Here is an 18,053-nt window from a genome sequence, read left to right on the forward strand (position 1 = left end):
TGTGCACATTTCTGATTCTTTCAGCCTAATTGGGCAAACATCTGTTCAATCTGTTTTCTTCTGCTAGTTTAAGCTTGTTCTACCTTTTCAGCTATTTTTTTTTAGCAAATTTGAGCTAATTTCAGCTGTTTTCAGATAAATTCTAGTTTTTTTCTAGTAATTTCTGCTACTTTCAGCCTAATTAACTTCTTTATGTCAATTTCAGCTTGTTATGCTCCTTTCAGCTTTTATTTGCTAGCTTCAGCTTTTTCTGCTCTTTCAGCAACTATTTGAAACATTTTTTTTAGCTTTTTGATGCTAATTTTAGCTTTATCAGCTAATTCCACATTTCTTTAGCTCATTTAAGCAATTTCCACTTCCTTCTGGTAGTTTTAGCTTCTTTCTGCCTTTTCAGATACCTTTCAGCATTTTCTTTTCTAATTTTAGCTTTTTTAGATAATTTCCTAATTTTTATTCTAATTTCTGCTTTTTCTGTTTTCTTCTGCTAATTTAGGCTTGTTCTTCCATTTCAGCTATGTTATTTTTAGCTAATTTCAGCTGTTTTTCAGCAAGTTCTTCTGCAGTAAGCTTTGACTGCATTTTTTTTCTTCAGGAAATGCAATTTCTTCTCTTGATTTTGCATGGAATTTCTTCTTGCCTGAACTCATAGAATTCAAACACTTTTACAAGAAATTTGACCAAAGAACAAAATCTATATAACAATACCAGCTTTAACACTTAAAAAAAATTATTAACTGAAATGTAAATCTTCTATATGTTAACTGTTCTCAAAATATCACTGAATATAAAATATTAATCAAAGTTATTCAATTTAATAGTGCTGCTTCTTGTATCTTGGGCGTCTCTGTTAGAAGAGTTTCCACTGGTGGCATCTTTATGAATGCCACAAATAATAATGATAATAATACATTTTATTTGTATAGTGCTTTTCTAAATACTCAAAGATGCTTTACATGAATAATCAGAATTGTATGCACTTTAGGTGTATGAACTTATCACTTGATGCACTCGTCGTTTTGTTAATAAATGAGAATAATTTATGAATTGATGTTTGAAACGTCCAAACATCCATTGAAAATTGGGTGTTTGGCTGCAGAGGCTCAGTCTGGTGAGGCCAACTTTAGAAGAACCAGATTGCAGCTGATATCAAAATGTGAGGCAGCGCGCTCAAGTCAGCAGGTCCGACTCATCAAGGGTAAATGGAAATGTGCTGATTAATTTCTCTTCAGATTGGGACGTCAAAACCAACCCTTCAGCCAACAAAGAAAGAGAAGCTGCCACTCTTCATGCATGTTAAAAAGCAAGTCTGCTGCAAAAGCAACCCTGTAAGATGGCTACATTTATAAACATTTAAAGTAAAACGAAGACGTGATTATAGTTTTTATTTTTAGTTTCTTCTGCTTTTCTTATTAGATCTTGTCTTTTTATGTTGTCAGCCGTTATCTAACCTCCTCCATCTCCTCAAACGATTCATCACCCTTTGTCCTCTCTAATGTCCTGACTCCATTTGTGCTTCGTGTCCCTGCAGGTGCAATGTGACTACGAGCAGCTGAGACAAACCTTTGCTGTAGTGAGCCGGGAGCGAGACGTGGCCCAGCAGCAGAGGAAACACCTCCAGCTCAAAGTAGATAACTTGGAACAGCTTCTGAAGGTGACACAAAACTCCTAAAACAAACTAAAGTATGGTTGTAAAGCACGTAGAGACATTTCTCTTTTATGATGGCGGTTTAAATGTAGATTCTCGACACAGAGTCTTCCTTTTGAGTGATTTTTTTTTACTAAAGAGCTCAAACAATTGACTGTAGGATGATTTAAAAATATCAGAAGACAAATGATTTTGTGACTATTTACAATAGATGTGTGGAAAACAACTATCTGATGGTTTTCAATCCCCAAATTTATGTTTCTTCCTATTACAAAAGAAGTACTTCGCTGCAGTATGACTAGGCCTAAGTACTGTATTTTTTGCCATATAAGTCGCACCTTTTTGCATAAATTTGCAAGTCCTGTGACTTATACAGTGAAGCAACTAATATACGTTTTTTTCCACATATTTGTAACCCAATTTTTGGCTGACGATTTAATTCATTCTGACGTGGAAAATATTGAACACTACCATTTTCATCCACTAGAGGGCACTCGTGTAATACGGCAAGCCAAGTGTCTCATTAATAGGTAAAAGTGGCTATTAATGAGACACTTGGCTTACCATAGCAACCACCTTTGTCTCGTTCCAGAACTCCTAGAGCAAACGTCAAATCAGCTGAATTTTGCTGCGTCGCCCAGGTGAAATGCAGCTGATTTGACCGTTAACGTGCATTTATTAAGGAAAAGTTCAACTGAGACACACCTTTACTATAATGTCGAGCAAAGAAATAATTGTTTTTAAGTGTTAATCTTGTTAAATCCTTGATAAAGTCCTCTTGTTCACGCTCACGCGACCGCCGTTTGGCAGCCAATTGATTTTTGGCACAACACCGGCCCACGTTTCCGGGTTGTCAGTGGTGACTCATAACAAATGCGATGCTTCAGCGGTGGTGCATAATAGATGCGACTTATACGGAGAAGTGACATACGTATGTTCTTTTCCACTTTATCAGACATTTTTGGACTGATGCGGCTTATACGGCGGTGCGACGTGTACGGCGGCAAGTATGGTACTTGTTGAAACTACGTATTTGTTATCGCTAGGTAAAGGAAAATGGTGCTAATGTTTTTGCCCTTTGGATGTTTGTTCGTCTGACTGTAGCTTTAGCCAAATACCTCAAGAACCACTGGACAAATTTTAAACAAACTGAGAATATTCAATGGAAGTACAAATACAACTGATTAACTTAAAGTTAACCCTATACAAGATGGTTAGCATAACTAATCAACCTTAATCAACACAGAAATGGCTCTAACTCAGCCGGCTTTACCCATGAGATGAAAGTTCGAGTGGTAGTAGCTAAGACTCATCCCTAACACATTCGTAGCTCTGCATGACACAGTATATTTGCTTAACACTTTGTTCTTCCTCCTCTGTCCTCACTCCAAGTACCTCCACATCTGCTCTAATTGCATCCATAGATCTCCTCTTTGTCTTTTTCCTGGAAGCTGCATTTCCAACACTCGGTCTTTCATTGTGTTTTTTTATGCACGGTAGTTTTTTTCTGACAACTTAGGACTCAAACTCATCTCCAAAATGTTTGATTCCTATAACACTTTACATACATTTCTCATAAACTAAGGTAAAGTATGGTTTGTTTTGTGGAGAGGCTCCTTTTTCATTCTGTTTCTACCTGCCAATAATAATCCCATAGAGTGACCGCACAGCGAGGGGTACTGTCATTACAAATCCTCACCTCGCTGCATCTCTTATTGATTGTCTGTTTGTCAGGATATTTCAGAGATAAATGTACTCGTATGAGAGAAGCTGACCTGCTTTCTTATACGGCAATGAAAGGTTTGTCAATTTTTCACTGAGAATTGATTATAGAGACAAAGAGAGTATTCAGAGAAAATTACATTGAAGCGACATGGGTGGAAAAAACAGACATGGTGGAAACAACAATAAAAACAACTAAAAACAACTCCATATACTATATAACCACTGTAATTGTTTAAATGGATTTTTAAATTCAATCATTAAAGAAGCATCTTTTTCAGTGTTGTTTTTTCCAAAGTTACACAACCTGGTGGCACAAAACTACCGGTATACATATTTTTAATCTCATAAAGATAGCTACACATTAAGTATGGTTCTTAATAAAATCAGTGTCATTCAAGGCGATTGTTAAATATATATTTTTATCTCTAAATTAAGATGAACGGTATGCATTTGGATCCTTTAACTACACAGTAACTCAAGGGCGTTTTTTGTTATAGAACAATTCGGCAATTTAGTTTGATGCAATTTCATGTATTCTAGGAAGTTATCACTTCTTCAATCTAACTAAAACACAATATTCATTTTAAGTGGCTTTGTTGTTCAACCTTAAATTAGGAAATCTGTATCGTCATTAGACTAAAAACTACTTATGATAAATCTATATCTTTCATTTTTTCTTTAATGTACAAAAAAAGTTAACAATGTTGAGAATAACACAGATTTTTTTTTTTTTACTACAAAGCTTATGTATCATTTCACAAAGTCACATTATTGTGGTAAGTAGGGGTAATTTGCTGAAAAAGCTGAAATTGAGTTTTTAGAAAGGGTAAAAAAATAACTGAAAACTAAAGGACTAAAACACTAGCTAAAAGCTAAACAAACTACCATATTTTCCGCTGTACATCCATAAATAACTCGTTTCCGCATATAAGTCGCAGGGCATGCAAATTATGCCAAACCCCCCCCCCCAAAAAAACGTGACTTATAGGTCGAAAAATATGGTAAGTCAAAAGTAGGAAAATGGAACCAAGACTTAAAAGTAGCAGAATGGTAGCTAAATGCTAAAAGTAGCAAAAGTTTAAACTAGCTAAAGGTTAAAGTAGCAGAATGGTAGTTATAAACTAGAATTTCCGTAAGAACACAAAAATAGATCAAGTCTGCTGAAGCAGATTTAAAAAGAGCAACATATGTGAAGAAACTGAAGCAATCTCAATGTATTGCTATAGAAAAAAATATTTGAAATTGAAGTTAAATGTTTTGAAAAGTATAAAAGTTACATAACCTTAAAGTCGTAGCCAATTCTCAGTTGAGCTGAACATTTTGTTCTATAAATAGCTCAAATAAAACAAAGCACCGTATTTTTCAGATGATAAGGCGCACCGGATTATAAGGCGCATTAAGCGAAACAAAACAGTCAGATAAGTCAAACTTTATTCATCTCATTAACAATAACCACATAAAATTGGTTCCAAGTCAGTAAGCACAACCAGAGTTAATACATAAAATTATAAGGGTCACTATTGATTTTTGAGAAAATTAAAGGATTTTAAGTGTGCCTTATAGTATGAAAAGTACGGTATGCAAAAGTAGTTAGACTGCAAAATCCATACGAATGAAAAGCAGAAAACAATAGTGTGAATGCTGAATCAGCATTGTCACCAAAAGCCTCTTTTTAAGTTTTTATATCCCACTTTTAATAAAGGGCTGATGATTCTATAAGAAGCTTTGGAATTTAGTATAAGTGGCCTGTATCGTGGGCAGTTGCTGGAAGTTAAGATCAGATATGAAATCCGACTGCGCAGTGGGGATTCTCAGGTTTATTCCTACTTGAACATTCCAGTGTTTGATTTTTGCTTCAAAATGCAAGTGTTAGCAAGGCTGAATTTTTTCCCCCCTAAGGCTGTATGACAGTCCTCTGCAGCTTAGAGCTTCTCCGATTATACGAATGGCTGCCTGCTCAGGACACCTCGAAGTCTCTCTGGGAGGAAAAGAAGCTTTTCTTTTTCGAGAGGGAAAAGAACACATGGGGGGAGGAATCCAAGTTTAAGAGGTTTTCTAATCTGTTCACCCTAAATGCACAGAAATATTCCACAGTCTTAACTCGGTCTCTGAAAGATGTTGCAGCTCGTTGTGGAAGAAGAAAAAACAAACAAATAGATTATATAGACATAACTTTGCTAATTTAGTGGAGGGTAGATTTGAGATGAGCAGAGGTGATGATGCACAACAGCTTAGACTCAGATCTGAACATATAAAGAGAGGGGTGAGACAGATGTATATGGGTGCTGCTTGTTTAAGTTACACAGTTAAAAATTAACATCAATATTTTGATTTGTTGAGCCTTTCATAAGAAAAATAGTTTTTTTTCAGTCATATTTTCACCATGTTATCTTTACATTTATAAACGTCATAGTTCCAAAGTAAATATTTAATTTACAAGCTAAATATTTAGTTTACAAACTAAATCCTTAACTTGCAAGTTAAATATTTAGTCAGAAAGCTAAATAGTTAGCTCCACGCTAAATATTTATTATAAAAACTAAATGCTTATTTTCAAGCTAAATGTTTAATTTACAAACTAAATATTTAACTTGCAAGTTAAATATTTAGGTCTGAGCTAAACATTTAGTCAGCAAATTAAATATTTACTTTGGAAATTAAATGTTTCGCTTGGAAAATAAATATTTACGTCAGAGCTAAATATTTAGTTAGCAAATTAAATATTTAGTTTAAGAATTAAATGTTTAGCTTAGCAATAAATGTTTAGTTTGGAAAATAAATATTTAGCTTTGAAATTAACTATTTTTTTTCACCAAAATATTTAGATCACTTAACAAAATATTTATCTTGCAAGTTAAATATTTAGTTTGTAAATTAACAATTTTACTTTGACTTAAACATTTACTTTGTAAACTAAATATTTAGTGTGGAGCAAAATAGCTTGGTAACTTATTTAGCTTGAAAGTTAAATATTTAGTTTATAAAGTAAATTGCTTTAGTTTGGAAAATAAATACTGGGTTTGGAAAATATATATTTAGCCTTGAAATTAAACATTTAATTTACACCTAAATATTTAGTTCACTAAACTAAATAAATAACTAAATAAATATTTAGTTCACTAAACTAAATATTTATATTGCAAGTTAAATATTTAGTTTGTAAATTAAATATTTAGCTTGGACATAGACATTTAGTTTGTACACTAATTATTTAGTGTGGAGCTAAATATTTAGTTTGCTAACTAAATATTTAACTTGTAAATTAAATATTTAGTTTGGAACTACGATATTTAGAAATGTTTGAATAACATAGTGAAAATATGACTTTGAAAAATAATTTTTTCTTATGAAAGGCGAAATTAACCAAAATATTGCTGTTAATTTTTGACTGTTTAACTTTACAAATGGCACCCCATAGTTGAACTTTACAAATAATCCAAATAAATACAAGTCTAACATTTCTTGAAGGAATGCATAGCCCCAAATGATCAGGAAATATTTTACAACAGACGCAGGCAAAAACACTTTCAATTTGTTTTTTCCATTCAGCAGTATAAAAATCAAGACAGCTGACATTTTGTGTTAGTTTTAAAAAGGATGATCAGAAATAGAGACACTTTAAAGCAGTTGGACAGAGGGAATCCACTTGCTTTCATTAAGGTGGAATTGTAGCAAGCATTGTAAGTTTGAATATGTTCTGATACTCTTGGCAACCCTTCAATACTGGCTTAATCTGAAAGTCTTAGCTGATATGGAGCTGTGAATTGTGGGATTTAATAAAATCAAAATGAAGCACCCCAGCTTTCCTTTTAATGTGTGTAAAATACTAAAAGTTTGAGCTCAGTTTCCTCTAAAACAACCTGCCTACATCAACAGAGCAGCGCTCTGATAACCACAGAGAGTCATGAACTCCAGCTACCTGCCATTTCCGGTAAAACAAAACCTGTTGTTAATTCTAATATGTCTAAATAAGATCCTTCATCTGTATTCCCCTCCACAGCATATGCATGAAGCTCTAGAGCTCAAACAGCAGCTGCAGACAGAGCATGAGCAAGCCTTGGCGGCCCTGCAGAACAAGCAGAGGGAGATCAATCAGCTGCAAAAGGTACAACCGTAAGTAAAAACAAAACTAGACATTAGACATTGATTTTTTTATTTATTTTTTTTGCACTGACTTAATTCCAAGGCTTCTTGTACAGTCATCAATGCACAGCCAGCTTCTGCTAATCCACCGCCAGTCATTTACCAGAAAACAGCTCAGACAGTTCTAGAGGAGCAGGCTGGTTCAGAGATGCAGGTTCAGCTTTGATGCTTTGGATTTTGAGGTACAATGTTAAAAATGTGCCATGTTAGTGTTTGAGAAATACACACACACACCATGCGTTTCAGAATGTAAAACACTTTAAATATCACAGGATACTGAACACATTTTATCAAGAAAAAGCACTTTTGAGATTTAGTTGCGATTTTAAGTTTTACTGAGCTTCAACCAAAATAGTTGACTTGATAGTAACTCATTTAAAACTCTCAGCTTGCATATTATTCATCGTTGGTGATTACAGTGAATCGTCTTTATTAATAAATGTACTAACTTGTTTTATTGTCACAAATATACAAATTTTGTTCTACACTTTGGATGTAGTATTTGTTGTGTTCTTGTAAAATAGTACTTTCCCAAAAGCCCTATTAGAGGAGCATTTTATCTTAAAATTTAAAACTCTTTTACTGAAAGCAAAGCTCTATAGATGTTTTTTGTATCTTTATTTCATTGTTGAACTGATGTTTGTTGAAACAATTTATTATCTATTAAATAGAAGCAAATGGCCCAAACCTTTCCTGCGTTGTTTGTTTGCCACAAGAGGAGTTTTTACAACCCCAATTCCAAAAATGAGCCATTCACAAATGCAGGTGATCAAAGAGCTCATATGCGAACACCATCCAGAAATAAACACTTATTTAACACAATAAACACATTAATATTTTTGTCTGTACTGGACCTGTTTAGAACTTAGTTGTTGGTATTTTTATATTCTCTGTTATTTTTTATATCTTGTGTGATTCCTTGTGTATGTTTCCTTGTACTGAAACTCTGGCGCAACAATATCCTGTGGGATCAATAAAGTCTTATCTTATCTTATCTTATCTTATCTTATCTTATCTTATCTTATCTTATCTTATCTTATCTTATCTTATCTTTTATCTTATCTTATCTTAAATGCTGCCAAATTCTCTGTGCCAAAACTCACATAATTTAAAATGGACTGAAGCCAAGTGGAAAATAGTTTGAGCAGATAAATAGAACATTAAAATTATTTTTGTTAACCAATTCCTCTGCACTGTACCTCTGTTATCAGTGCATAGCTGAAAAGCCTGCTTCTCAGGTGGTATGGGGGTGCATTAGTATCTATAGCGAGAGGTGCTTGCACATTTGGAAAGGTCCCATCAATGCAGAACAATATATACAGATTTTAAACCATGCGCTCCCATCCAGATTATTATTACTTTTTTTCAGGTAAGGCCTTTCAGCACAATTCAGCAACACAATACTGAACCACGTACTACATCCGTTACAACAGCGTGACTGCCTAGTACCAGATTCCCAGAGTGGAACTAACCTACCTTAAGTCCAGACCTCTCACCAAATGAAAATACTTTTAATCATGAAATGAAAAATCTGACAAAGACCTAGGACTGGTAAAACAGAGCAGCAGTCCTCTCCAAAAACATTTCTTTTGTTTATTATGTTCCAATGTGAATAAAACGTGGGTTCATGAGATGTTCAAATAATTGAATTCGGTGTTAGTTTACATTTTTTACAACGTCCTAACTTTTATGGACTTGGGGCGGTTGTATTTTCTGGTCTTCCACACACTTTGACTTGCAGACCAGTTTCCTTTTTATCTGAGCTGTGCCATCAGGAGCAGTATCTCTCAGTGTACCGGTGCTGTGATGAGTCTTTTCCAGGTTGCTGCGTGGACACTGTGTCAGCTGTGTGATGTGCAGTTTACCTCTCAGACTGTGATCACAGTGTCAGCTGTCACCGTACGTTTCTGTGTCTTCTGTGCAGGCCTGGCTTCAAACTGACCAACAGCATGAGGAAGCAGTGCACTTGTTAGAGGTACAGTAACATGAACCAACACTGATCAGTTTGCATCAGCGACAGCTTCAATGTTGCCCACTCTATTTAAAGAATAATTTATTATGAAGTCAGTTTTATTGGAGGTCTAACCAAGACGGTCTGAAGAATTTATTCTAAGAACTATACTGGATCTGCAAGACTTGACTCACACTTTGAGCTTAATGCTGAAAGGATACTTTTTTAATTAAAAAAAAAAATACATACCAACATACAAATTTGCATTTTTAGCTGCTGATGGTGCAACTTGAAAAGTCATGAAATCAGCAAAATATTGCAAGCTTCTTCTGGGGTTCACGAGCTTCCATGGGAAATTTTATGCAAATCCATCTTGTGACTGTTGCGATATTTTTCAGTCTGGCACACAGTGTTGCATTTACCAACACTCTCATCCCTAGAAGAAGTGTTAAAGAAAAGACTCTTATTAGAACAAATTGCTGAATGGATGCACACAAGCTTTCAATAATTCACCCTCTGCAGAGGTCAAAATCATATGGACTCTGTTTATCAAAGTGGACCTACCGTATTTTTTGGACTATAAGGCGCACCGGATTACAAGATGCATTAAGTGAAAAAACAACAACAACAAAACAGTCAGATAAGTCAAACTTTATTCAACTCATTCACAACAACCACATAAAATGGGTTTGAGGTCAGTAAGCACAACCACAATCAATACATAAGGCGCACTGGATTATAAGGCTGACTGTGGATTTTTTTTTTTAAATTAAAGCATTTTAAGTGCACCTTATAGTCTGAAAAACATGGTATGTGTCCCATGCTATATACAGTAGTCCCTCGCTACTTTGCGGTTTTTCAAAGTAAGATTGGATCTTACTTTATATATGTACTTTGTATATAAACTACCACTTGTACTACTTTCTTTACTTCACGGTTTTTCACTTATTGCAGGGCTTCATGGTAGGATCCCCCACGATAAACGAGGGGCTACTGTAATGCATAGAGAGAGACAAAAGTAATTTAGTGAAGAGTATGAATATCAAAAATTGAATAGTTTGACACAGCTCTGGATTAAAGTTATTACGGGCAGTCAAAATATATATATTTTTAATGTTGAGCAGCATGTTTAATTTAAACGGCAGCGCCTCTTAGCAACAATATCAAACTTTATGGTTTCTGTCAGTGATACTGACCCTGCGGTGCTGAAAATTCTCAAAAATGCTTGAGTTTTGTTGTGGGCATTTTAAAAATTTTAAATGTGCTTGAAAACATAAAAAAAAATCTGATTACTTTCAAAATAAATTGCGGTTTTATTTTAGAGTTTCCTTTTAAAATTAAAGAAAAAAAAATCCACGTTTGCTTTTATCAAACTCATTTTGGAAAGCTTTTTTTGAGTCTGCACATTGGATTAGTCAAATAATTTATTACAAAGTGATAGGCTGCCCTTTTCCAAAATGCAATGTGTAGAAATCTGAGACGTTCTTGCAAGCAATTAATTGAACTCTGACAAAAGGCTTCAACATCATATATTTCATTTAGGATGTAATGTTCACTTTTAGATAAGCTGCTCTTTGTGTTTTTCATTTCTAATCCTTAAACAAGATAAAACTTTTTTTGCTCTGAATAGTAAATTAGCATTAAACTAGGGATGCACGCTATTGTATTTTTGACCGATGTCCGATATGCTGATATATTAAAACTTATTTGGCCAATAACCGATACAGATATTTTATATACTTTCCTTTGTCAGAACATATTCCTCTTATTTAGGCTTATTTGTTACACAATAATGTGTAACAGCTGTAGAGCTGGTGACATATATTCAGTAACAGCCATATGATATGCATAGCACTTTAACTTATATTAAATGAAAAGTGTTAAATGTTATTTATTAGCATTAGTCACCTTCGGTGCTGTCTCACTTGTGGAGGCTTGTTCCAGGTTCCTAGCTGCAGTGTGGGATCCTCTGCACGCTTGTGCATGAAGGACAGACTTTTTAAGTTCAAAGTTTTTGTCTATCCATTGCGCCGTAAGACTAATCATGCTAACGGGGCTAACACGACGTCCAAATGTCTGTGGTAAAACTCACCCAAGTGCTATCAGCTATTAGCTTCTCAATGATGTCGGAAATGACGGCTTGTAACTCGTGTAAGGTTACGTAGGAAAAATATCTCCGACTGGGGAGGATGTAGCGAGGTTCAACGTAGTCCAAAAATCTTCGGGATGCGACATCCTAAACAACAAAAGTAACTTCCACACCACCGACTTTTTGAATTTTCTTCTCCGCCATGAGATCAGGTGGGCGTGCGTGACGTCATCACATTGTGCTGCTGCAGACATCCTAGTCACTTGGTTGTCATATAAAAACAGCTCCTTTTATATCGGTGAGTTATTCTGATGGAATGTCCGACATTGAACTTTAACTCCAATATCGACCGATATCGATACTACGCCGATAACATCGTGCATCCCTACATCAAATGTTATGCAATTAACATTTGAGTCAATTTGAGCTGTTTTAAGAATGTGCTATTCATTAGCAAGTTATTTAAAAATACATCTTGCAAATGCTCATAAAGCGTTTATTTTGAGAAAGGTTTAAAACCTTGTTAAGGTTCTCAAGAAGTTAAATTTGTTTTGAACTTCAGAGACAAACTACTCCAGGAACATGTCAGGGAAACATTTTTGCAGTTAAGAGTGATCTTATTTAAACTATATCCTTTTTCTTTCAGGGAAATTCTAGTGATTAATAATAGTTTTAAAGTCATCCATCTGCATATTTAAACAAAAACTTAGTTTTTTCTCTGTTTGTGGAGGTTTCTTGTATTTTAGTGTAAAATGTAACTTCAGAGGTTTGAGTCTGTGTTGTAGCATCAGACTGACAGGTCCCATTAACGGAGCACCTGGGCCGACCGTGTCCCTGTGATCAAACAGCCGACCTGCTGTGTTTCATCACCGCCTTTTTTTTCAAGATGCGTGCCACTGCCTCATCAACAGGAAATCATTTTCTAATTTTACCCTAAATCCCTCTGTGACAATGGCTCGCTCACTCCTTTGAGTGCAGTTCAAGTGGGGTCGTGTTATTATCCGTTCGAAGCACTTTAAAACCATTTTACTGAGCAAGCAGACCGAGTATGGTGCAGGCAAACACTGTGGTAGGAGAAATTAAAACTCCTCACTCAAGAAGTCAGGGTTTTTTGAACGATGTTGAATATTTTCTCCACACAAGCCTGTTTATATTTTACAAACGTGCAATGATTTTTACAGACAGGAACATATGTATTTTAATTTTATTGAAACCATGTTAAGTTTGACATGCCTTTTTAATTTTCTTCTACATTAGTTTTGTGTTGATTGTTGTTTTTCGTCACTTTTCTTCTCTTTTGTGCATGTTTTGTCATAATTATACTTTCTTATTTCTTTATTTTGCTTCTTTCTGATTCCTCCTTTTTGTCCAAACAGAACAATAAGGACAAAATGTTTCAGGTATTTTCTTTTACTCCCTGATTGGTTTCTTCCCTTCTTTACACATTACTAAAGCTGAACCAGATATTTCTGTGGCAGCTGTTTTAGATCATCCTTGAAGAATGAATGCACTTTATTTAAAAAGGGACAATGTACAACTCAGACATAAATGTCACCATTTGATGCACTGTACCAGATTATAGCAAAAGCTAATTCACATCTGCATTTTGACTTCCACAGATTGGATCTTTATAGTATATTTCGAGTGTGTTATATGTGAGCAGATGAGGAGAGCTCCTCATGCTTCAGACTGCTGAAGTTTCAATATAACGTTACACCAGATGGTTCTTTAGGGATTCTTTGGTAATTAGGTCAGTGCTCAATCAGCAATAATGGATAGAACAGCTTTTCTTTTGAAGGGCCAATTCTGTACAATTACATTTGATACATTTCAGCCTCCCAGACTTTCTGTTTCTTTCTCTACTCCTCCTGTTGCTCAAGATGACCATTTCTACACTTTCCCTTCTTTGTCAAAGGTCAAGCTTCGCAACCTGGAGCAGAAATGCAGGTCACACAGTGAACATTTCCACCAGCTGTCCAAAGACCTGCTGAGCTTCCGTTTGCATTCAGAGCCCGTGGAGATCCTCGTACAAAACCGGTCCACCCCATCATCCTGGATCATTTTCTCCCCAGAGGAGAAACTCTCAGAGGTCATCGTTGAATTTGAAGTTCAGTCCAAGACAGGTGGGTCAGATTTGAGCTAAAAGTCAGCTTTCAGCCATATTTTGGTCAACTCTGGCACGAAAGGCAGAAGACAATATGAAATCTTTCAAGGAATTAATTACTATTAATAATATCCATCCATTTAATTGTCCCTCAGAAGTGGACACCTGCTTTTTGTCAGTATCCTTGTCTAACCTAAATGATTGAATATAATTTAAGGCATTAGTATTCTCACAACTTGTTCATCAACCTGCAAACCCAGCAGGTTTATACACTGCCTGGGCCAATTAAAAGTCGCCCCCTAGATTTAACTAAGCAAATAGGTGCGAGCCTCCTATTGGATAATTACTGCATGGGTGATTATCTTTCAGCTGGCAACAAGTTATTTAACCCCAACTGGTGCAATGAGTTGCTTCTCATTTCTTAAACAACCAGACACATCACGTGGTCGTGGAAAAGATGTCAGTCTGTTTGAGAAGGGTCAAATCATTGGCATCAAGCAGAGAAAACATCTAAGGAGATTGCAGAAACTGCTAAAACTGGGTTAAAAACTGTCCAACGCATCATTAAAAACTGGAAGGATAGCGGGGACCCATCGTCTTTGCGGAAGAAATGTGGCCGGAAAAATATCCTGAATGATCGTGATCGGCGATCACTTAAATGTTTGGTGAAATCAAATCAAAGAAAAAGAACAGTAGCACTCAGGGCTATGTTTAATAGTGAATGTAAGAGCATTTCCACATGCCCTATGTGAAAGGAACTCAAGGGATTGGGACTGAACAGCTGTGTAGCCTTAAAAAAACACTAATCAGTGAAGCTAACTGGAAAAAAAGGCTTAAATTTGCTAGGGAGCATAAAGATTGGACTCTGGAGCAATGGAAGAAGGTCATGTGGTCTGATGAGTCCAGATTTATTCTGTTCCAGAGTGATGGGTGCATCAGGGTAAGAAGAGAGGCAGGCCAAGTGATGCACCCATCATGCCTATAGTGCCTAGTCATCAATGCAAGATCTTGGTGAAAAATTAATGCAACACTGGATGGAAATAGATCTTGTGACATTGCAGAAGTTTAACGAAACATTGCCACAGCAAATGTATGCCCTAATCAAAGCTAAAGGTGGTCCATCAAAATATTAGTGTGTGACCTTTTTTTTTGGTGGCAACTTTTATTTTGGCCAGGCAGCGTACATGCGGACACGTTATTTGATGAAATGGGGATTCTTATTATTATTCCATTTCACCTAAATCCCAGCACTGATGCTTTTGTGCCTAATGACATTACTCACAAACCAAAAGAACCCCGTGATGCAGGGGACCCATGCTGAAATAAAGATTTCCTCAAGGAAATCAGCTGTTGGCACTCATAGAATAGAGATATTTTTATATTGGATTTTCTGCCTTTTCCAAATGCGCTTAATCCCCATGAGTGCTATTTAAGGACATATATGCATTGCAGATGGGAAGTGCAGATGGAGATGGAGAAGCTTTTTTGCTATGAATGGTCTTAACTGCGTCATGGCTTGAAAACCCAATCAGTGGGTGTTGAATGAGAAGCAAATGGGCGCAGGAGGAAAGACAGATGCTCTTTGTGATATTTACATCAATGTTTCCCAGGTGATGAGAATGCTGCAAACACTCTGCCACTGATCTCCCAGTTTTTGCCCCACCCTGCGCAGACTGGAGACAGAGAGCCATCAGAACCGCTATCTGTCAAACCCAGCACCGTGACAATGGACCGCTCCGGCAGCCCTCGAAAGCCTTCTCCATCAGAGGTGTGTCTGAGTGACACCGCATCAGCAACACATCACATGCATGTTGCAATACGTATATTTATATTACATAAATATGGCTTCAAGATTATTTTGTAAACCTTTACACCCATGAATTTCACATTACATGGCTATTCTGGTAGAATTTTAGGTCTGCATTCCTATCAGAAGTGCCCCGGGCTACAGTTGGCTGCAAATTGTGCTTGCAAATATTCATAGCATTTTATCTTGATAACCATGTAATGGGAAATTGACTGTGGTGTAAAAGTTTATAAAATTTTGTTCTGATGAATCTAAGAGTAGAGTTGCTTTAGGATGTATACACTGGTCTTGGCTGCATTTGGATTAGCTGTTATGCCTATTGGGTCAGGACTAATCTATACGTTTCCAAGCTGAGAATGCTCAACCTGCATGGGAAAGATTCATAGTTCATAACTTTTTCACAGAACCCTACTTAAAAAATATATTAAAATGATTATACCATGCCACTTTATTTATAAAGCACTTAAAAACAGCAATAAGGCCAACCAAAGTGCTGTAGAGCAAAAATACAATAATCAAAGGACACAGAATAAAATACATAGATCCAAATAGGTAAAGATAGAAAGTATATGACTAACATTATAGAATACAGACAAGTTAAATCAACTCACACAGTGTCAAAAGCCAAATGTTTTTTTTAAATGAGACTCAAAAACAGTAATAGTGGGAGCCTGTCTGACATGTAGTGGTAACTCATTCCACAGTCTTGGACCAGCAGCAGAGAAAGCCCCGTCACCTATGAGCTTAAAACGAGTTCCCGGAACCAATAGAAGCATCGGCTCTGCTGACCTCGGAGAGCGCAGTGGGACATATGGCTGCAGCAGATCAGCGAGATAGGATAGGGCAGAATTGCTCAGAGATTTAAAAACATACAGAAGAATTTTAAAATGAATTTGTAAGTGAGCTGGGGAGGCCAGAACTGTAGTAATGTGCTCTCTTTTGCCTGTACCAGTTAAAAACCTAAAATAATCCTATTTATATCTTAAAGCATAGTAGGTCAAATGCTACAATAGACCTCTTTGCCATTTGTTGACTGTTACTGATGATAAGAAAACTAATATATAGATAAAACTTTTACCCCCATACTAGATGGAGGATGAGACCAGCCCATCACCCAGGTCCAAACCTCGCTACACAGGCCAGGTTCACCTTTGCACTGCTCGTTACAGGTAAAAATGACAAACACTTGCACGTTTATGCTAAGTTTACTACAGTATATAAAACCCTGACATTTAGGAGTACATCTTAAAAGTAAATTTAACACATTCTTCGATCCATTCTGCTTTAAGTTACAACCCTTACGATGGACCTAATGAGCATCCTGAAGCAGAGCTTCCTCTTGTGGCTGGAAAGTATCTGTACGTGTACGGAGACATGGATGATGATGGCTTCTATGAAGGTGAGTGAGAAGATAAAACTGTAAGGTTGTGTTTCAGTCATCGAGGAGTAAAGTAAAATAAGAGCAGAATTAGTTGTAAAGTCTTAAAATTGCAGCACAAAAAATAAAGATATATCATTGTCTGCTATCACTTCATTGTCTTATGTAAAAGATAATCAACACCATCAAACCTGAATGTATGAGAACTGTAGTGCTGATGCGGTCTTTTCTACTACAACGACAGCTCTTGCTCTTGCGTGACTGTTTGCATGACTCGTTACCCTCGTGCTAAAAATGTCCGCCGTATACCTTCTGGCTATGTTCACTCCGTGACCTCGTCTTCGTCAGTGCCGGCTGTCACCATGAAAACTTTCCGCGCACTTTCTCACAACTGCTCACAGGAGTGAATCCCTTTCTAATCTGTTAAGAATGATGAAGGCTTCCCAGTCAGAGGCAACCCTGATCCCCCTAGCCAGTGATTGTGCAGCCAACACCGCCTGTCGGAGTCACGGTGGTGCTCAGCTGCAGTGATTCATTAGCTGTGGGCGGTCGGATTGCACGCTATTGTGGAGGAGCTCTGTATTTACCACACAGGAAGGAGACTTGGGCCTCAGACCAAGCTGTTGACAAGATGGGAGTGTGGTCCCTTTTAGTGTGATGACTAATCCAGTGGGGCTCAGCTTAATCATCAGCACACAAACTGCACACAGTCTCACTCTCACATAGACATGAATACACGGACACAAAAGATCTAAGAGCTATGACGTAGAAGAACTTCTCGCCTTAAAGTCAAATTGTACAGAAAATCAGAGCCTTTTTTGTTTATTTGAAGTAGCCACGTCATCTGCGTCCTCTGAGGTGTACCTGGAAATATTTTAAAGCACCAGCTGATGTTTTAAGTTCTTCAGAAAGTGAAAGTTTTTTTTTTTTTTCAGAGGAACGTCTGAAATATAGTATTGAAGAAGCCAAATGGTAAAAATAAATAATAGAAAAGAGTATGCGCATGTCTCTCATCTCTTGCTGGGAATTTTTTTTAATTAATTTTAAATATGACACTGTCTAGCTGTAGTCTTTGTCTTGTTAAAAATAATTTAACAGTTGGGGCATCACAAGGGAGGCTGCACTTTCTTATAGCAACGTTTCCTTAATGTTAGTCTTCTCTTGTCCATCCATCCATCCATCCATCCATCCATCCATCCATCCATCCATCC

General features: G+C 36.4%; 1 protein-coding gene across 1 annotated transcript in view; it reads left to right on the forward strand.

Moving 5' to 3' along the window:
* rimbp2a (RIMS binding protein 2a) overlaps nt 1-18,053 on the forward strand; it is an 89,998-nt gene that overhangs the window by 51,358 nt on the left and 20,587 nt on the right. The window contains exons 4-11 of the mRNA XM_037691758.1: nt 1,529-1,651; nt 7,371-7,475; nt 9,438-9,488; nt 12,930-12,953; nt 13,469-13,676; nt 15,268-15,425; nt 16,554-16,633; nt 16,754-16,863. Of these exons, the coding sequence (XP_037547686.1) occupies nt 1,529-1,651; nt 7,371-7,475; nt 9,438-9,488; nt 12,930-12,953; nt 13,469-13,676; nt 15,268-15,425; nt 16,554-16,633; nt 16,754-16,863 (859 nt within the window). The remainder of the gene's footprint in view (nt 1-1,528; nt 1,652-7,370; nt 7,476-9,437; nt 9,489-12,929; nt 12,954-13,468; nt 13,677-15,267; nt 15,426-16,553; nt 16,634-16,753; nt 16,864-18,053) is intronic.

The sequence above is a fragment of the Nematolebias whitei genome, chromosome 18 (genome assembly GCF_014905685.2).
Source record: "Nematolebias whitei isolate Nwh7 chromosome 18, NemWhi1, whole genome shotgun sequence".
Taxonomy (NCBI): Eukaryota; Metazoa; Chordata; class Actinopteri; order Cyprinodontiformes; family Rivulidae; genus Nematolebias; species Nematolebias whitei.